Source organism: Cololabis saira, chromosome 9 (assembly GCF_033807715.1).
Source record: "Cololabis saira isolate AMF1-May2022 chromosome 9, fColSai1.1, whole genome shotgun sequence".
NCBI classification, from domain to species: Eukaryota; Metazoa; Chordata; class Actinopteri; order Beloniformes; family Belonidae; genus Cololabis; species Cololabis saira.
In genome coordinates, this window is record NC_084595.1 from 32,411,241 (window position 1) to 32,432,082 (window position 20,842).

The 20,842-nt window shown below is 43.1% G+C and overlaps 2 protein-coding genes across 2 annotated transcripts; both read right to left on the reverse strand.

The window, feature by feature from the left end:
• Positions 1-477: 477 nt before the first annotated feature.
• LOC133450565 (uncharacterized) lies at positions 478-5,067 on the reverse strand. Its single transcript, XM_061729286.1, has 11 exons — positions 4,940-5,067; positions 4,264-4,518; positions 4,011-4,171; positions 3,747-3,910; positions 2,895-2,949; positions 2,660-2,810; positions 2,418-2,569; positions 2,257-2,331; positions 2,028-2,181; positions 1,504-1,780; positions 478-1,401 (listed from the first exon to the last, which is right to left on the reverse strand). Exons 2-11 carry the CDS (start codon positions 4,503-4,505, stop codon positions 1,288-1,290), a joined length of 1,545 nt encoding a protein of 514 aa, XP_061585270.1. The 5' UTR covers positions 4,506-4,518; positions 4,940-5,067; the 3' UTR covers positions 478-1,287.
• On the reverse strand, positions 4,936-20,165 carry LOC133451275 (transcription factor TFIIIB component B'' homolog). Its single transcript, XM_061730243.1, has 20 exons — positions 20,053-20,165; positions 18,041-18,234; positions 17,345-17,957; positions 17,137-17,240; positions 16,976-17,038; positions 15,065-15,229; positions 14,843-14,976; positions 14,656-14,750; positions 14,503-14,557; positions 14,284-14,418; positions 13,990-14,196; positions 13,853-13,913; positions 12,899-13,082; positions 12,697-12,803; positions 11,595-11,937; positions 11,274-11,408; positions 9,693-9,729; positions 9,488-9,601; positions 6,699-9,392; positions 4,936-6,044 (listed from the first exon to the last, which is right to left on the reverse strand). The coding sequence occupies exons 2-20, from the start codon at positions 18,226-18,228 to the stop codon at positions 4,936-4,938; spliced, it is 6,543 nt and encodes a 2,180-aa protein (XP_061586227.1). The 5' UTR covers positions 18,229-18,234; positions 20,053-20,165.
• Between the last annotated feature and the right edge of the window lie 677 nt (positions 20,166-20,842).

A 20,842-nucleotide genomic window follows, 5' to 3' on the forward strand; every position in this document is an offset into this window, starting at 1 on the left:
CGTTGGCAGTAAAAGTTGACAATAGAAACAAATAAAGTGATAATATAAAATGTATGGTGTTGCTCTGAAAAGGCTGTAAATATTTTTTAGGAACATTTCACAGACCAAAACAGTTGCAATTGTGGTGCTGAACCTCAACTAGCACAGCCTGACTTGAATAAATCAATGTTGAAAAATAACTGTATTATATGTCATACAACACTGAAATTAAGATATAAAGACATTAATTAACATTTTCAAGAATGTTCCTTAAAAAAAAAAAAAAGTTACTTTTAACAGTAACACATTACCTTTTGGTACAAGTAATCAACAAAGTAACTAGTTACTTTTTCTCAGTAACCAGGACAACAGCAGTTAAAGCCCGTGACAGTGTGTTGAGGAGAACATGAACATGACAGTGCTGAAGTCATGAGAGGAGACAGTCTACTATGTTTAAAATTTTAACTCAAACAAAAATCATCACGATCATTTTGTGGTGGTGGAAGAACACATTTTATTAAAATATTATACAACTTCCTCATTTTGCTTTGAATAAACCAAGTTTGAGCTTGTAACATTTGGGCAGAAGTGCAAAATGACGTAAACATTCCTCCACCAGTAAAGAACCGAGTGTAAACCAGGACCGCTGGGTTCACATCGTCTTAGAACAAAACATTTGGTGGTGAAAATCGGTTTCTCTGAAGAGGAAGGAACCGACCAGACGCCCTCGTGGCTGCCAAAACGAAAATAACTACAAGTTTGAATGATGTGGTTGAGGCAGTGGGACTTTATTGGGTCACATGATGTGGTTTAACCAATAGCAATACCACTTGTGCCCACACGGGGGCGTGCAGCTCTGCTGGGTCGATCAAAGATCCACCGGCAGTGCTCCGTGAGTGACTAATGATGTCAGAAAATATTAAAAATAGAAGAAAAAAATGTTTAAACCTTGTATGGGGTTCATTTTACAACATAAAATGAACATCAGAGACACAAGAACCTGTACAGGTTTAATGAGAGAAGTATTTCTTTACGATACCAACAGTAATAGAAATCTTTTACAATATTTACATTTACACAGCTGGTTAAAACTGAAACATTCAACTGTGGCTTCTTCAGTCTGGATCGCTTGTTCTGTCGTCTCGGTTTACATTATTTAAATACTAATCAACTGAACTAATGCAAGTTTAAAAAACACATTTAAGTACATTATTATACAGATCCAAAGTGCTTGTGTAAGTGGAAAAGCTGCCAAGTAAAAGCAATACCACTTGAAGAATAAAAAAAAAATCCTTTTTTTTTTTACTTTTATCCCTCATCTACCTCTGTGAAAATGTCACTGAAGAAGTACTGAGAGACCTGGGTGGGCTCGCCTTCTACGGAGCTGGAGTCTGCAACGTCACCTTCTTGGGATTTCGAAGCCTGAAATCGATGGTAAAAGACCAACTTTAATCATCTCCATGCGGGTGAACGTGTACACATGACTGACTTCAGCTAGCTGACATCCGACTGTGACTTCCTCACCTCAGCTGGACACCATGCAGCGTCGGAGGTTGGACCTGAGCGGCCGGGAGTCTGGTCACTAGCCTCTTCTAACTGTGCCGCTGATGTCGTGGGAAGGGCTAGCTCTGGCTGTGGGGAACTTGCCGCCGGCTCGGCAGCGCGCGACGTGGACGCCACGGCCCCATCTGCAACCAGAGGCTTCACCTTGGCCCTCTTGGAGGCCGCTTTGCCGGGAGGACGGCTGGATTCAGACGGGTTGTTTGTCTCAGAAGCAGACGAAGGGAAATCTTTGGCTTTTCTGGAGCGTGTTGGAAAAGAAGGAAAGCAAAAAAAAAAAAAAACTGAACGGGATGAATCAAAAACGGCTGCAGCGAAAGGAACAACCTGAAGGTTTTGATTTGAAATTAAAGAACAGGAACTTTAGACAAAGACTTTTCCACTTTATTAATATTACAAATCATCAAAAGATAAAAAAAAAAAAAAAGGTGCTTTTAAACTGCCCTCTGTTGTATTTTGACACAAACACGTCAAAGACTCTTCCTTACCTTTTCCGACAGGCACGTTGGTTCCTCTGGCTCGGAGCCTCTTCAGCGGTTTGTTCTGCTTCCCCGCTTGTTTGCGCGGCGGCTGGCTCCACGTCAGAGGCCGCAGGAGAAGTTTGCTTCCTCCTTGTAGATCTGGGCCGAACTGGCACATTGGCTTGTTGGAGGAGATGGGAGAAGGGTTAAGAAGTATTTTGAGTATTTAGTTTTTTTTATGTTTTTAAATACTTACCTCTTCTTCCTGACCGTTTTGGTTTTGAGGGAGGAGTTTCAGGCTCGTTGGCACCAACAGTCTCCGTAGTACTTTCTGTTTCAATAATGCACAAAATCCTGATTAACTCTCAATAAAATGCCATTAACAAAAAAAAAAGGAAAGAAAATGAACCCCTCTACCTTGTGGATCCCCCTGGAAACACAGATCACCGCTTGCAACAGCCAGCTCGGTTAAGTCGGCCCCGCCGCGAGTGTCCGTTGTGGACATCGACGACGAGGACGCTTTCGACGTTGATCCACCTCCTGCTGCCGTCAAACCCGTGTCAGAAACGCTGCCCAGGGTGAAGAAGGTTGTAGAGTCAGAATCCAAACAAACTCAACTCTATGCTTCCCAGCACGGCTGGAGAAACACGGACACAAACCTGGGCTGCTGCGCTGGTGGATCTGCTACAGGAGGATAAGGCGAGGGCTCGGCGCCAGCGACCATCTCCCCTGCCGGAGCGACCGGGACCTCAGTCAGAGAGAGGACGAAAAACGGCTCGTGTGGATCTGAGGGCAGGTCGTTGCCCAGCACTGAGAGGAGAAAGATGGCCAGGTACAGGCGGTTAACCTCAAACACAACCCAGTCGGTGGAAACGCGGTATTTGACTGACTTACTGTCAAATAAAAGTGGAAAGTTCTGGATCCCCTCTTCTCTTGACGTTGATGGATTCTGGGATTAAAGGAATCAAAGGGAGACATGAGGCAACAGACTGTTGAGCAGTTGGTTTTAAACATCACCACATACCTAAATTCAATCAATTCTGAATACTCCTGCTTAATAACATAAAAATGTATCAGACTTTGTGAGTTTGAATGTCTTTTTTTGCATCAGTTGCAGCATTGCCTTTGGCTCTGGTCGGCTAAACTGCGAAAATATGACAATATCAAACCTAAAAACACCTTTTCAAAAAACACAAATTTACGACTTTTTTGTTTTTAATTGAGATGCACTTAACATAATCGAGCGGGAGGCAGGTGTGTGAAAGACTTTAGCGTATGGACAACACTCAAAGACAAAAACCTTTTAAAACAAAATAGTACATATCCCAGGCTATTATGTAAACCACTACATGTAATATTACAAGGTGGGATGAGTTATTTCCAGTTCAAATGCCTTCAAACTTCAGTCTGCAAACATATAAGCCACCAGAAACGGAACGTATGCAACTATAAATTAATCTGAAATAGAACTGTTGCGCTTTTAACGCCTTATAAGGAGAACTTTTATGTGGATATTCTGCATCAAATCTCCATTGTGTTTCTCTGTCATGTTATTTCCAAATGAATAACCCAAGCGTCACCTCTAGAGTGCGCCAAGGTTACTGAAGACCAGAATTATCTCATTCTAACTAAAAAAAAAAAAAAAGATTTTAGATCTCGACAAGTTCTTATTTGACCCTAAAATCAGTTTTTAATGAGTCTTTTTTCTTTGAATACGTGTTAATTATGAGGGTTTAGGTGAGTTACCTCGGCAGGAACGACTTGTGGCGCAGAATCCAGAGAGGACTGAGCACTTATCGAGTTATTGTGACTTGGCTCATTGCTGACGTCCTCCGTGGACTCAGGTGCGAGTTCAGCCTCAGCTTTGTGATCTAAAGAGGCCTCTACATCCTGTGAGCGACTGCATGAGTCTGTGGAAAAGAGAAAAGAAAAAAAGACTTTTCAGCCGAATGCTGCAGATTACAGAAGGCTGATGAGCGTTTGCTTCAGGAGAGTCTCAGAGCGTCCAACCTGCTCCGGCCGCTGCTGCGTCGTCTGCTTGCTCGGGTTGTGGACGACGTCTGCTGGATTTTAGGTTGGGTCTGGGTTTAATCAGCCTGCCTTGACGAGATGGAGGAGCTTTTCTCGAGGTCTTGGAGGAGCCCGCCAGCTCTGGCGGCCTATGATCAGCACTTAAGGAGGTAAGAAAAACGCTGTTAAAACATAAAGATGTACAGAAAACCCAAGCTATGTTGTGGGTTGTGTTTTTAAGGACACGTCTTACCTCTGGACAGATGACTCCCCCTGGGAACATATTTCGGCCTCCGTACTAACTTGTGTTGGGGTTGCAGCTGGATCAGTCGTTTGTTCGGTACTCGCATCCATCTTACAATCCCCTAATGAAGTCGGGTCGGTCTCCAATGGATCATTATTTGATACTTCGTGCCCCGTGGACGGCACCACCGCAGGGAGGTTCCCAGCGCCTTCTCCAGCTCGTTCTGGTGTTATAGGCGGGGAGGTGTCCATTCGTTGGTCATCTCTGGAAAACGTCCTTCGCCTGGGAGTAGGGCTGGGCGATTTTGGACAAAAATAAAATCCTGATTTTTTTCTCTGAAAACCCGATTTTTCGATTTCGATTTTTTTTGGTAAAACTACAAAAGACAATGGTAAATAAATACATTTCAAATATTTTATCTTTTATATTGTTAAAGAAAAATAGCAAACAAATTTCCATGTTGGGAATGAAGCGCAATTGAAAGATACTGTAAATCCTCCTTGAGTTTATTAAAGTGACAACATTTACAATTTTCTTGACCAAACAAAGATGACTAGACGAGCTCTGTCTGTAATGCAGCCAGCTGCAAAAAAGGAAAATCGATTTTCCGATTTTCCTTTTTTAACATCGATTGTGATTAATAAATCCGATTTAGATTTAAAATCGATTAATCGCACAGCCCTACCTGGGAGCTTCATGTTGTTCTGCAGCCTCTAAACTAGTCACGTTTGCTGCGTTTGTTCTCAGCAGTTCCTCAGCAGAAGATGGTTCCTCTGTGCATTTCTGAGCCGACGCCGATTCCACTGGTGTTTCTGAAACTGCTGATTTAGCTTGAGTTGATCTCGCTTCTGCCTCTGCTAGTGTGTCGTCATCAGAGGGTTCGGGCCGAGGGCTGGAACTTTGGGATTCGTCCACAGCCTGCAGGAGCCCGCCAGGTGTGTTTTTACCTGCCACCCGGGGCAGACTGGTCCCCGGCAGCTGTGGTTGCACCTCTGCTGTTGTGGTTTTAGTCAACTCGGCTTTTGGACTGGGACTTACTGTCCCTTTAGGGGTTTGAGGTCTGAGCCTTGCTGCTCTTGATGTCTGCGGGAGGTTTGGTTTGGGTTTTGGGAATCGACTCCTTCTTGTTTGAGAAGCAGATGCGACCTGCGCCTCTTCCGTACTGACGGAGGACTTGCCCACGGAGGTGTCAGATGTCGAGGGCTTCTCACTTTGTTTCTGGACTGATGCTGAATTCACATTTGGGCTTAGTCCACCTTGTGGTTCTGTGGCTGCCGTGTCAGCTGACGTCACATTATTTAAACTACTCTCGGCTGCTCCAGCGCGATGTGCCAGGTTTTCATCCGTGACCTGCTCCGTACTGGGCTCAAGCTGGACTCCTGAGATGCTCTGGTCTTCTGAAGCTACCGGATCTGATCTTAATCCACCCAAGTCTTCCTTACTGACAGGTCCAACATCGGTGCTTCCACTGTGTTTTTCAGGTAAAGAAGCATCTTGTGGTTCCACCTCTGATATTGTTTTTCTGAATTGAGGTGTCGGACTAGCGCTCAAATCTTTCTCCGCGGGCTCATTCTTGGCTTGAGGTTGAAGCCCTGATGTTTTTGGAGCCTGTTGCAGGTTTGGTTTGGGTCTTTGCAATCGACTCCTCCTCCGCTGACATTGAGATGTGTCTTCAGTCTCTCCTCTACTGACTGATGACTCGCCTGCAGATGTATCAAATGCACCGAGGTGGCCGCTTTCGTCCTGGACAGATGTTGAATTTGAACCTTGTCCGCTTTGAGATTCAGTTCCTGCAGAGTCACCCGTGGCCACATTACTCAAGCTAACGTTGTGAATCGGTTGAGTGTGAGATGTGAGCTTTCCATCATTGAAACCAGACGTTTTCTGGGTCTCTTCGGTAGTTTGCTCCCTTTCTGGTTCAGGTTGGACCTCAGAGAAGCTCTGGGTCCCTGAGGAACTAGGATCTGATCTTAATGGAGCAACATTGGTGCTTTCACTCTGTGTTTCAGGCAACAGAGTATCTTGTTGTTTTAAATCAGGATTCTGAATAGGACTTGTGTCTTTTTCTAGAGACCCCTTTGTGGTTCGAGGTTTACATCTTGCCCCTTTTAATCCCCCTGTTAGATTTGGTTTGGGTTTTTGTAATCGACTCTTCCTAAAATGACCGGAAGATGTCGTTTTATCCTCTTCTTGGCAGACTGGCACATCTTCTGCAGTAGTAATGCACGCAGCAGGAAGGCTTCTTCCTTCAGACAAGGGGGTGCAAGGTGGTTGTAGTTCTACCTCTTCCATTATTTCCTTAGTGACTTTGGGAGTTGAAGTAGTATTTGTGTCTTTCTCCACCGATGTTTCTGTGGTATGAAGTCTAAACATTGCACTTCGTGATGTCTGAGGTAGGTTTAGGTTGGGCTTAATTTTCTGTGATCGACTTCTCCTCAACGGACCAGTAGACGGCTCTGTGGCCGCCGGCTCTCCACTGGGCTCAGTCTGGACTTCAGAAACCGTCAGGCTCTCTGTGGCACTCTGACCTGATGTGTTCGCCACCGTCTCCGTCTGATCCACAGGTCCAGCATACGTCTTTTTCTCCTCGCTGTTGACTGAAGCAGGATTTATAACAGAGGGAGTGCATGTCAGTTCTGCATCTGCTATTGTATTTATAATGAATTCAGGATTTGAGTCTTTCTCTATTGACTTTTCTGCGGTTTGAGGTTTAGGTCTTGCAGCTCTTAATGTTTGTGCTAGGCTGGGTTGAAGTAGGGAAGCAGTTGCAGCCTCTCTCTCTTGCTGGCCGACCATGGACTCTTCTTCAGGTGCAGTCGTCTCAGCAGGATCAGCGGTTCCTCCTGAATATACAGTTGAACCTTTTCCATCTGGTGGTTCTGTGACTGCTACATCAGTTAACGCTGCATTTCTACAGCCACTTTCTGGAGCTCCACCGTGACTGGCCAGATTTTCTTCTGTAAAACCAGAGATTGATCCAGTCTCTCTGGTGACCTGCTCCTTACTGGGTTCACTCTGTGGTTCGGAGATGTTCTGGTTTCCTGTGACGCTCTGATCTGATGATGGTGCATCTAATACTGCCGGGTCAAAGAGTCCAGCATGCATCTTTATCTCCTCATTTGCAGGGGGTTTCTCTGCAGGTGTGGAAGTAGGAGATGGGGAACATGTTGGTTGTGGATCCACCTTTGCTGTCGGAGTTGGAGCAGAGTCTTGGTCTACAGCATCTTCTGTGGCTTGAGGTTTGGACTTAGCAGCTCTTGATGTCAGTCGTAAGTTTGGTTTGACCTTTGGCAACCTGCTCCTCCTAGACTGAGAGGGACCTGCAACTTCACCTCCACCTTTCTGACTGGGAGTTAAATCTTCTGCAGGCGGTTTGTCACCAGTCTCCTGAACCGGGGCTGCATCCCTGCAAGACTCTTGCTCGGCCCCCGTTGTTGCTGGATCTGAAGTCGCCGGTTTATTAAAACCAGTCTCTGCTGATCCAACATGAGATTCTTCTGTGGACGTTGCATCTGTGGTGACCTGCTCCTTACTGGGTTCACTCTGGGGTTCAGAGATGTTCTGGTTTCCTGTGACGCTCTGATCTGATGATGGTGCATCTAATACTGCCAGTCCAGCATGCATCTTTATCTCCTCTTTTGCAGGGGGTTCCTCTGCAGGTGTGGAAGTAGGAGATGGGGAACATGTTGGTTGTGTCGGAGTTGGAGCAGAGTCTTGGTCTACAGCAGCTTCTGTGGCTTGAGGTTTGGACTTTGCAGCTCTGGATGTCTGTGGCAAGTTGGGTTTGGGTTTGACCTTTGGCAACCTGCTCCTCCTAGACTGAGAGGGACCTGCAACTTCACCTCCACCTTTCTGACTGGGAGTTAAATCTTCTGCAGGCGGTTTGTCACCAGTCTCCTGAACCGGGGCTGCTTCCCTGCAAGACTCTTGCTCGGCCCCCGTTGTTGTTGGATCTGAAGTCACTGGTTTATTAAAAGCAGTCTCTGCTGATCCAACATGAGATTCTTCTGTGGACTTTGCATCTGTGGTGACCTGCTCCCTACTGGGTTCACACTGGGGTTCGGTGATGTTCTGGTTTCCTGTGGCGCTCTGATCTGATGATGGTGCATCTAATACTGCCAGTCCAGCATGCATCTTTATCTCCTCATTTGCAGGGGGTTCCTCTGCAGGTGTGGAAGTAGGAGATGGGGAACATGTTGGTTCTGGATCCACCTTTGCTGTCGGAGTTGGAGCAGAGTCTTGGTCGACAGCATCTTCTGTGGCTTGAGGTTTATATTTTGCAGCTCTGGATGTCTGTGGCAAGTTGGGTTTGGGTTTGACCTTTGGCAACCTGCTCCTCCTAGACTGAGAGGGACCTGCAACTTCACCTCCACCTTTCTGACTGGGAGTTAAATCTTCTGCAGGCGGTTTGTCACCAGTCTCCTGAACCGGAGCTGCATCCCTGCAAGACTCTTGCTCGGCCCCCGTTGTTGCTGGATCTGAAGTCGCCGGTTTATTAAAACCAGTCTCTGCTGATCCAACATGAGATTCTTCTGTGGACGTTGCATCTGTGGTGACCTGCTCCCTACTGGGTTCACTCTGTGGTTCAGAGAAGCTGCAAGAACTCTGATCTGATGATGGTGCACCCGATTCGACTTCCAATTTCTTGTTGTCAGATGGTTCTTCCGTTACTTTGACTTCAGTAAGGAGAAGGGGATCTTCTAACAATGCTGCAGATTGTGATATCTCTGGGGCCGTTTCTTCAGCAGCTGAAGGCGTATCAGATGGCGGAGCAGCTAAGTGGCTCTCTCCCGGTGATATCTCTGCATGGGACACCGGTTGCACAGCCCTTGATGTTCTGCCAAGGTGTGGCTTAGGTTTCACCTTAGAAGAGCGTCCAGCCTTGGTAGGCGGGACGTTTGGATCTGGCTGTACTGGAGGGGTAGGATCCATACAGACGGTCTGCAGCTCAACCAATGTTTGCTCACTGGTTCTAGTATGAGACGTGTCCCAACCGTCAGCTCCGCTGCCTTGTAACTCCTCAGCGGAAGCGTTCGCTGACGTTTCTGTGAGTCTTTGACTAAAATCGGCAGACACAGAATGAGGGAGAGTCTCTTCTTCGGTCTGGCTGGGTCCATTCCCACCGTCCCATGTCGCCCCTGCAATTATATTAAACGCAGGCTACTGAAGTCAATCCAAAACAAATGAAGTTTGAAGTCAACGTGAGGGATTTTGCGGCTTCTGCGTCTCGCACCTGTTGTGTAATCTTGCAGGGACAGTTCACTCTGCGCTGACTGAGTCACGTGAGGCATGTTGCCAATGGTCAGAAGCGCTTGAGCGGCCTCAGTGTAGCTCTCGTCGTGAGAAACTGAAATTAAAAAGACAAAAGAAAGCACATTTAACAGGGGTCTAAAAGCCCGGTTTTCCCCAGAACTACTCAGAATAAATACACAGCTTACCTTCTGCATGTTCCGACGACAGAAAATCTATAACATCCTGCAAGGCAAGATAAATAAATAGGTAAAAAGATATGCAACTTCAAAGTCTTCTCTTGCAGGATCCAAATGTAAACTAAATCCAAATGCCCCGGTTACACTTCATCATATTTTTCTCAGAGGACGATATGTTGATACGAGACGCTTGATATACCTAATTTAAATGTAGAAAGAGCAGATGTGTGGAGTGCCTCACAAAGCACCACCGCTGGTTTCCTGGTTGTTTTTACACATTTGGTGCTGAGCAGCGGCAACATAAACACTTTACTAAGTGACTACTTTCCTTGTTGCTGTACTGGTTTTAGAAAAACGGCATTACGTGAGGGGCTCTGTTAGGTCTGGGCGATATGGACCAAAAGTCATATCTCGATATTTTCTAGCTAAATGGCGATACTCGATATATATCTCGATATTTTTTCTGTGCCATAATTGGGGTTTCCCCTAAAGCATTATAGCATAGCATCTCTGTTAGCTTCATTTTTTTCTGAGGCAAACCCTTAAAAAAACAGTCAGTTTTAATACAAAGCCTCGTGCCAAATGTCACACAGGTACCTTTATTAACAGAGGTCTGCACAATATCAAAATGTATAAAACAAATGAAATAAAAATAAACTGCCTGCATATATAGAATAAAAATGCTTCTTAAATAAAATAAAACAAATATCCCTTTCCTGCATAACAATTAAATTAAAATACACTGTACAATTAATACAGTGTAGACAGTAACAGGCAGACTTTTCCACTGAGGTTGACAGTTTTTTTTTTTAAATCGATATAAACAATATTGTCTCGTACCATATCGCGTTTGAAAATATATCGATATATATTAAAATCTCGAAATATCGCCCAGCCCTAGGCTCTGTCATAGTCTACTGGGAAACTCACTACTGTGTGTGAGACGTACAGAAGCTTCTGTAAATGTATGTTCATAAAAACAACCCGGACTCTTATACGGGGGGCACAGCAGTACTAAACTAAAATAGTGTCTATCCTTGTCCAAAGTAAGTCAGACTATATTTAACTATAAACGATTCAGAAGTCACAACTTAAAAAGCGAAACATCCAACACAAAACTAAATACAGCACTTAAAGGTCCCATAGGCTCCTTCCGTCGGTATCTATTACCCATCTAGACCCATCGGAAGTTACTGTCGCCAACATAAATACTTGGAGGATGTTATTGGTTTTGAAAGAAATATTGTCTAAAGGGGACAGATGCAAAGCCTTTATCGCCTGCCTGATCATCTGTGCACCTCTTAAGAAGACAGTTAGATGGCCTAAAGATTGGGTTTATTACAGGTCAAGTCAACCTTGAACCTTTAGACATCAGAAAAAATAAGATTTCATCATACTATGGGACCTTTAAAGTGGAAACAAGAAGACAACACAGGAACAAATGGATGTGAATATATGGATGAACACTGTACTTTAAAGATTAGATTAGAGAAGATTAGATTAGATTAGAGAAGACATTAAAACAACAAGAGTACATGGGGATCTTGATTAAAGCTAACAGGGTCTACGGTTTAGGTATACTTCACTTACAACCAGCAGGTCCAGCTGATGTTCACATGGCTCAGCAGTGCCTGTCTCATGTTGTGCCTGATGACAAGATGAATCAGGGCACAGTGCATCTTGGGAAATGCCCAGTACATCGGGCATACTGGCCAAGATTTCAAGCTACGTGTGGGATAGGAGGAATCAAGAGTGGGGGGATTTGGAAAAAAAAAAGTGAGGTGAAACCATGCATAACGAAACAATAATGCAGAACACAAAGATGTCTGTGCTAAGAATTATGCAAATGTTAAAAAAAATTAAAGGATGGTGAGCATCTGCGCAGCGTGACGTGTTAGCTGGTGCTCTTACCTCCACCATGTTCTCATCCACCTCTGTGATCTCAGCGTTTGCGGCGTGCAGGCTGTCGGGCACAAACAGAGGCGCGTTGCTGCTGCTGGAGCTGCATGAGGCCTGCTCCCCCGTCTCTTCCTGGTTGTCATTGTCCTCGTCGCTGAACTCTGACCTGGACGACCTGAGGGTGATCAGTTTGGCTTTCTTGGACTTTTCGGCCGGCTGCTGCTTTGATGCTTTCCCCCTCTTGAGGCTGGATTTGGGTTTGGACTTTTGGAGACTAGTTTCAGAGTCGGAGGGTTGGGGTTCCTCTTCGGGGGGGTAATTCAGGGGCTGGGTGGGTTTAGGCACCCTGCCATATCTATGAAATACAATCACACGCCAAATTAAAAAGGTGGATGGGACTTTTCTTTTTTTTGCTGTGCGATAGGGCTGGGCGATATGGACCAAAAGTCATATCTCGATATTTTCTAGCTAAATGGCGATACTCGATATATATCTCGATATTTTTTCCGTGCCTTAATTGGGGTTTCCCCCAAAGCATTATAGCATAGCATCTCTGTTAGCTTTATTTTTTTCTGAGGCAAACCCTTAAAAAAACAGTCAGTTTTAATACAAAGCCTCGTGCCAAATGTCACACAGGTTCCTTTATTAACAGAGGTCTGCACAATATCAAAATGTATAAAACAAATGAAATAAAAATAAACTGCCTGCATATATAGAATAAAAATGCTTCTTGAATAAAATAAAACAAATATCCCTTTCCTGCATAACAATTAAATTAAAATACACTGTGCAATTAATACAATGTAGACAGTAACAGGCAGACTTTTCCACTGAGGTTGACAGTTGTGCAAATAACAAAACATTTGTGCAAATCTCAAATAAAACATTCGAGTCAATTTGTCACAAAATAAGCTGTATCAAAATCATAAAAAAAAAAATGTAAAAAAAAAAAAAATTTTTTTTTTTTTTTTTTTTTTAAATCGATAAACGATATTGTCTCGTACCATATCGTGTTTGAAAATATATCGATATATAATAAAATCTCGATATATCGCCCAGCCCTACTGTGCGATGAGGGAGTGGGAGGTTTTCAAAGAGGACAGAATTATTTTACCTCGTTGGTTTCTGAGGTTTAACTGGAGTATCTTCTTCTTCTTCTTCTGAAGTGTCATCTGACATCTTCTTATTGGACTGGCTCGCCTGGGATTCGTCGTTATTCTCCTGAAACATTTAAAAAAAAAAAAAGCTTCAATCAACACAAGTTCAAGTCTGGAAGGATATGACAGCTCTTACTTTTCATCTAAAAGAAAAACAACCTGCTCGTTGGAGACTTCACCCCTCGCGTTCTCGCCATCTTTGTCCGACGGCGTCTCCTTGTCCTTCAAGGTGGGCGGAGGCTTTTTACCTCGCTTTAGACCCAGAGGAACCAGAGGCTTCGGCGCTCTGCTCCGACAGAGCTTCGCTGGCTTAATAGTTGGGACATTTTCCGTCTTGTCCGACCTGAACACATCACGACGAGAAGAATAGTTTAAATGTCACAAAGAGGCACAAAATATACATGAAGAGCTGCGAGCTCCTATCACGACCTGCACGGCTGAATCAGCGACACCGACGGAACAGAAGTACGATTATAAAGCATCTGGTTTCAAAAAGTATTTACAGTCAGAGAAACCAAGAAATTTTCACCTTTTACTTTTAAGACGCAAGTTAAAAGTTTAACTGAGCCAATCCTAGCTCCCCCTACTGTTCAAGTTCTTCTGAGTTTAGTTCATTATTTCCAAATAAAGTTTTACCTACACTGACTTTTGTCTGTAAACACAGGCCACTGAAATCTGAGTGGATATTTACTTACTGCTGCCAACTGTACCAATGCAAGTTTAGTAAATGTATTTTAACTGCTACGTGATCTGTAGACATGTACCACATGAAACTCCCGCTACAGATACAGTTTCAGAAGATTTAGTCCAAAGAAGGTGAAACTTCCCATTAACTGCAAGATAAAAACCAAAGCATATCCTCAGGTTACAACTAAAGATTGGCACACATGCAGCATTTACTCTTCTAACAAGGAGTTAGGAAACAAACAAAGAAAATCTATCCCTCACTGTTATTAAGAAATGCAATGCCAAAGTGTTGTTTTTCTCTTTATAGCGCCACCTTAAGTGAAACGGTAATAATCTCTGTCAGAGGAGCGTCAGGGGACACTCGATATCTGCGTTGTGTATCGTCTTTGCTGTCCAAACACCTTTACGGTAGAAAAGTAGTATTACGTGTCATTTGTTTGGTCCTCAGGAAGCGCCGCCTCTGAGTCTTCAGGCACGCCGGCTTCGTCTGAGATAAAAATCATTGAAAAAGATTAAAATCCAGCAAAAGTCAAACATACGAGGAGAAACATTCCTTGCTAGACCTGTTTTGTTTTTCTTGTTCGTGGGTTCCTCGTTCAAAACGCTCGCTTTAGTCTTTCTTTTGCATTTCTTCTTTGGCTCAGGAGCGGGGACGCCTCCTTCCACCGACTGGTCGTCGTTCTCTTTCTCTCCTCCTTCCTCCAGCTCAAGAACTTTATTTTCATCTTCCTCCTCTTCAATATCACTCAGTTTATTTGCAGATTTTTTGCCTGTGGAAACGATAGAGACCAGGATTTAAGAAAAACCCTGCAAGCAGAAACGTTTTGTGCCGAGGTAATAATAAAGTTAGAAGTCACCTTTCGCCTTGGTTTTGCTTTTCTTGGGGGTGTTCTTCTCAACAAGCGACTTCAGCTTTTTCCTGTCTTTCTGTACTTCCAAAACTTTCTCCAGCAGCTTAGAAAAGCAATCTATGTCCAGTTTGCGTCTATCTTCTGTATAACAATCATCAGATAACGTTGTATCACCATCTACAAGCTGAATATGATTTATTCTGCGTCATAAAATAAATCACTTACTGAAAGCCTTATCAATCCTCCATGAGTTCTCTCGCTCTTCCCTTTTGAATTTGTTCTGAAAATTAAAAAGCAAAATGTTTGTGCATTTATCAAAGCCATAAGTTTCTTTTTTTTTTTTTAAATGTTCTTACACTGCAAATACTCATCACTAACCTTTATTTCAGATCGAGCTCTGTGTGGAAACAGTTGGCAGATCATGGAGAAGTCCGTTCCCACCATGCTGATGGCCAGGAAGAACATGTCCGTCTCTGATTAAAGGCAACATGAAAACGGCATCAGAAGAAAAGTCCATGCCATGAGAACACATGTCTGCCTGGTGTAATGTGGTTATCAGGATCACCTTCAGCAGACCAGGGTTTTGTGTAGGTCCCCTTCCTGAAACTTGAGTACGTTGTAGTGGAGCCGCGTTCAAAGATGGGGTCCCGCCCCTCGGCCGGGTTTGGCCCTTTGGCTCGCTTGACTTCAACTGTCAAGCTGAAACACAAGTTGAACGTTTTACAACGCGGCCAAGAAACAGCCCCGTCAAATGATGAAGACACATGGACAATGAAGCTTCACTGACCTTTCTTCATCAATGATCAGCGTGCCATCTTCTGCTACTCTGACCTGAGGGACCATGATTGCATCATCCTCCTCCTCCTCTTCATCCACCACCGCCGCCTCTTCCTCTTCCCCTGAAACTGCCTTGTTGGGGAGGATTTTAGGTTCCTTGGCTTGTTCAGGAGACCTTTGAGTTGGAAGTGTGAAAATATCAGAGTTAGCAAGAAGCGACCGCTGCCACTTCCACCACACATTAGTCACAGCTGTGGAAACAGATTCAAATGTATGACATTGTCCAGACTACTCTGAAGATTAGCAAGCAGTGATATTCCTGAAGATAATTTCTTTCCATCAGGTGAGAGGCGACAACTATCAGCCGAATGACACATCTCCATCCCACTGAACACGTATATTAGCTTGTATTAGGCAGTAGTAGGCAAAAAACCAGGGGCGACCGAGCCTTTTCAGTTATAGCCCCTAAACTTTGGAACGAGCTTCCTCCCCACATTAAAATGGCCCCCACAGTAGAAATTTTTAAATCTCGTCTTAAAACGTATTTTTATTCTTTGGCTTTTAATCCAGCGTGAGAGTTGTGTGGTCTCTGTCCTGTCTTTTATGTTTATGAATCACTCGTTGTTGTCTGTCTGGTGTGTTTTTACTTCGTGCTTTTATGTGCTCTTATCTATTTTACTCTGTTTTTAGTTTTTTACTATTTTATCATGTTTTATTTTACTCATTGTGCAGCACTTTGTTAACCTTGTTGTTTTTAAAATGTGCTATACAAATAAAGTGGATTGGATTGGCTTGTATTGTCATTTAGGATAACTTTTTTGGATGCGTACAGAGTGAAATGTTAAGCTCTATAGTGATGAAGTCCAGGCGTCTATTTCAGTTCAATCAATCAATCAAAATGGACAATCGTATAAACTACATTAAAACGCTCGCACAAAATAACAAGGACATAATAAAAGAATATAATAACATTTGTGAAATTTAAAAATAAAAACAACAACAAAGAAACCAATTCAGTCAAGCTCGGGGTCTTTAGCAAGTTGTTCCAAGCAAACAGAGCTGCATATCTGGCAAAGCTGCTGGGACAGAGGCAAGAGTGGGTGCTGAACTGACTATGGCAGTGTCATCCGTATAACAATAAAAATGTAAGTTTTAAACAGTTTGGTCAATATTGTTAATGTAAAGAATGAAGAGAAGGGATCCTACGATGGATCCCTGGGGTACACCATTAGTAAACTTCTCGAGTTAAAGCCCTCTGCCTGAACAGAGTTCTCTTGGAGAAATCGTTTTAAAACCGACCAACACTTTGGTCCAACAGTCCAGTTCCTTTCATGGAATGGCTTTTGCAGAATATGTCTGCAAATAAATGTATTTTTTTTTGTTCCCCCCCATTTGAGCTACAGTTTCAGCCAGAAGTTTGCACTATTGATCAAAAAACGCTGTCTCTTACATTAAAATTGAGGAAACTTTTAATGTTTAATGCCAGTCAACATTCTCAAAATCATAATGAGATATATTTTTATATCGTATTACTTACTTCACTCCTTTAAGATTAAAAACACCTGGTTAGTATTTAAAAAAATGTGCACTTAAGTTTCTCTCAATGCCAATGCAAATAAAAACATACTGTGCGCTCAAGCTTTTTTAGGCCAGAGAGCAAGGAGTGCAGTCGGTGCTAAACTCCAAAGAAAATGTTAGATAAGATAATCTATGTATGTATGCAAATGTAAGCAAACAAAACAAATAAACAAAAACTATCTACGTAAACTGGTGATAAACTGTTTCGGGCTTAAAGAGCAGCAGCGTTACATATATACAGAATATGGCAGTTATCATTACGGTAATTAAATCAACATTAGTTTAAAATGAGCCAAAGAATACTCCACGTGTATAAAACCTTAAAGTAATGAAATCAACATACTCTTCTCTTCCTGGTGATGGTGGGACCTCAGTCTCGTTCTCTTGATCTTCGTCTAGACTGGATCTGAAAATAATTTATCATCAAGCAATATCCTTGACAACTCATAAAAACATTGTCTCATTGTGTGGAAATTAAAGAGAACACATTCCTGATGTACTTACAACATGGGGTTAGATGTTGGAAGGTAATAGATAAGGTCCCTCATGGTCATTTTCGCCGGATCTAAAGTAAATTCCTTCGGACGAGACTTGGCTCTCTTCTGTCTCTGCAACATCAAATTGTTGTTTTTAAGTGTATATCTAAATAATAATAATACTCTTTAGAATAAAACATGTAAACCTTGGAGAAGGAAGTAGAGTCAGAGCTCACCTTTTCTTTTGATTGCTCCTGTTTGAGCAACTCTCTGAGTTTCTGGGCCTTGGCCAGCCTCTGCAGGTCCGACGGGCTGTTCAGCAGCCTCGTCAACGAGAGCGCAGATGATTTCAGCGAAGACACGTGTTTGGACGACACGAGAGTCTTGGCTTTCTCTGATATTTCTGTAGCCTCTTTGTCAGGTAGAGAGGGTGGTACTTTGAAAGGAGATTCTTTACGCTGAACGCCTGAAGAGTTTTCAGACATTTTGCTGCTGTCTGGTGACAGGCGGCTTTGATCCGGTGACTCTTCAGCTGTGGGACCTGAAGTCTCAGAGGTTTTGGGCGGCATCTTCAGCTGGTTGCCGTCTTCAGACTGCCTTCGCCGCCTCGGGGACTGAAGTCCTTGAGGGGCTGCTGCGGCGCCACTCTGGCTGGATGTCGATGGCTGGTTGAAGTCTGAGCCATGGGAGTCAACGCGTGCCACGGACGCTGCCTTGATGGGGGATTTCGGGGTCCGGGAAAGGGCAGGAAGCCGACCAGGAGCCACTTTGGGCTTGACAGAAAAACGTTTCCTTCTCTGCACTGCTGCTGAGGAGCTGGCACCTTCCACATTTTGCTCATTGCCATCTCTAAAAAGTTACAGAAGGAGTTATTTATTTCTACACTGAGTAAAAGCAGCTGGAAAGGGTTCTGAAATAACTTTCCCACTCACCCTGAAGATATCGGGGTCACATCGGTTTTGTTTGTCGCTGCAGCAGCAGCACTGACGTTCTCGCCAGCTTCTTTTATGGTCTCACCAGCCTCCTGGTTCGCTGCAGGGGTTTCCTGAGATGCTGCCGAGGCTGTTCTCCCTAAAGTGCTGACGTTGGGACGCGCACTGAACCTCGACCGGCGGAACATTTGGACCTGAAAACACAATCAGAGTTTCAACAGAAAACCCAAAAGCAAGAGAAACGTCACGTAAAGCATTAGTGCTGCAAAGATCTGTCTAAAGCAATCCCGGTCCTCGAAGGAGCCGCTGTCCTGCACATCGAAGAGGTTTCCCTGCTTCAAACCCCCCTGATACAAATGACTGTCATTAACAGACTTCTGCTGACCTTAATGACAAGCTGATGATGATCCATTAATTTGAATCAGATGCATTAAAACAGGAAAACAAGTGAAACAAGCCGGTCCAAAGACTTGAAAAATGCATCACAGAAATGTCTGTTATTTTCACTTCATAGATGGCTTAATTCAACAATTTTGTATTAAATGCAGACCCCCTGGAGATCATTTTGGAGGACGGTATGAGTTTTGAATTAGTTTATAAACAGAGTGGCTGTGGAGTAGTGGGTAGTCAGTTACCCTCCAACCTGAAGGTCCCTGGATCAATCCCCAGCTCAGAACCACGTCCAAGCCAGTCCAAGCCCAGTGTCCGCCCCCTCCATTCACCTTCTCACTGACTCCTGCCGGTGTGCACGTGCACACACAGGCTCCCTGATTTGTAGCCCTGATGCACACTTGTGTTTTTATGGTTCCAATCAATGACCGAAGGCACTTCTGCACTAATTTGTCACATGTTTGCATGACTCCTAATAACAAAATGTTATTACAACAATTTTTACATTCAGTGTCAAATGTTGCTTCATCTGTGAGCTATTCCAAAGTGACTTTCAACTGGTGATTTTATTTATTAATTCCATGATTTTAATGCCCCCCGAGTTTAGATACTCGGCTGTTGCCACCCCTAAAAATCCTTGAATTTACACTTTATGATATATATATATATATATATATATATATATATATATATATATACACACACACACACACACACACACACATACATACTTCAGTTTATTGGAATAATCTAATCCCGACTGCTGAAAACCTCCCTTGGCAAAATGGTCACAGTCAAACTGTGTCACTAAATCAGATAAATACATGTGGGCTTTTTTTCCCCCACCAATCATAAGGGTTTTTCCTAATATTATTATATATGTATTTGAGGTGAAACAATGACCATAAAGATGTCATGGGTTCAAGTAATCACTTATTCTTGAATTAACGTTTTAATGTTCTGTCAACTGCAACATGTAGGTTTTTTCAGCATATCTTACAATAAGGAAAGGCCAATGATATGGTTCAATAGCAAAATACTGTATGAAATGCTCTGATTAACGAAGTGTCTTGTAATTAAACAGATTTGAAGCAGCTACATCTATTCTGAGTGAGAATTTGGTCACTTGTCAGACTGGTTCAGTGGAAAACCACAAGGAATTTAAAATAACTGTTAGTACAGCTTTGAAACACCAAAATTAGTTTAATAATGCAATCCAATGTGAAAATGTTAAAGCAACCACGAAATACACAATCCCCTGACATAAACGTCCCATCCATGGGGTATTTTAGTGTTTTCATTCATGTCACTTACTGCAAAACTCAGCAGTTTTGTTAACCACTGCTCTGGAAGAGAGGAGGATTTTAGTATGAATGTTAATAATCTGATCGAGGGACAATGAAAGTTATGTTCACCATCACACATGTTAAATCGGCTGCATATCGCAGCAATACCATGCCAAAACATGCCACATATGAGCCCGAAGCCACGCTCCTAACACTTTTAAGTGTAAGACTCTGTCCGACTTGAAACTGTCTTATCACGGATGTTTTCCAGCCGGGACAACAATATCTACATGTTTTATTGCACCAAAACACATTGCTTTGTTTGGAACAACGTACCTTTTCGAGAAAATGCAGTTTTATAGGAAAAAAGATCTATCCTTCATCGACGAAGAAAAGGTGCATAGCGGACCGAGTGGACCCCATGCACTCACTGGTCCGCCATCTTTAATGTGACGCAATGTTTTTGTGACTGCAAGGGTTTCTGGGAAATGTAGTCAATCGAATAAAAATACGGTATAACGCAAGATGATATAGCATGAGGGCAAGAGCTGATTTCCTTTGTCACAATGGAGATCAAAGCACGTCTCTATTCAAGAAAATGTAATAAATATTTAAAAAAAGTGAGTAGTAGTTAAAAAAAATAAATAAATACAACTCTAATGCAAAAACATACATATATACAATATCGGTGCAAAACAGTGTAAAAATTGAGTCACATAACACGTTGAGGATCAGTTGAGGAGACTGCTGTGGAGAAGAAACCTCTGTTATTAAATGCCTGTTAATAAATAAAATTGAAGTCATGTCTTATTATGGCCACCAGATGGCGGTGATAAGGCCCTGCTGTAACTGCATACACCTGCATGTCTGAGTTGCCATAGTCAGCCAAGAGCTATTTTTTCATCCTTCTGAAGGGAAGTATGCTTGAATGATGGAGTCAAAAAACATACTGTAAATGCAGAGTCTTGCTCTGCAGTAGAGCCGTGTATAACTACAGCCACCCAAAGTGTTTCTAGCTATCCAAAATTCATATGAGATTCCGACCCATTAAAATTTACAATATTGACAAAGAAACATCAGGAAGTAGAAATCCTCTGGCTGGAACATATTCTCGACTCCAACACCT

Bases quoted from the DNA above. Each gene is read 5' to 3' on its own strand.
- LOC133451275 (XM_061730243.1), bottom strand. From the start codon at position 18,228: ATGTTCCGCCGGTCGAGGTTCAGTGCGCGTCCCAACGTCAGCACTTTA. The intron at 12,804-12,898 runs GTTGTTTTTCTT...TAAATGTTTCAG, and splicing joins GTGAAGTCTCCAACGAGCAG to GAGAATAACGACGAATCCCA. The intron at 9,602-9,692 runs GTAAGCTGTGTA...TTTTAATTTCAG, and splicing joins GTCGTCGGAACATGCAGAAG to TTTCTCACGACGAGAGCTAC.
- LOC133450565 (XM_061729286.1), bottom strand. From the start codon at position 4,505: ATGGACACCTCCCCGCCTATAACACCAGAACGAGCTGGAGAAGGCGCT. The intron at 2,950-3,746 runs GTAACTCACCTA...CTTTAATCCCAG, and splicing joins CACAAGTCGTTCCTGCCGAG to AATCCATCAACGTCAAGAGA. The intron at 2,811-2,894 runs GTAAGTCAGTCA...TTCTCCTCTCAG, and splicing joins CTTTCCACTTTTATTTGACA to TGCTGGGCAACGACCTGCCC.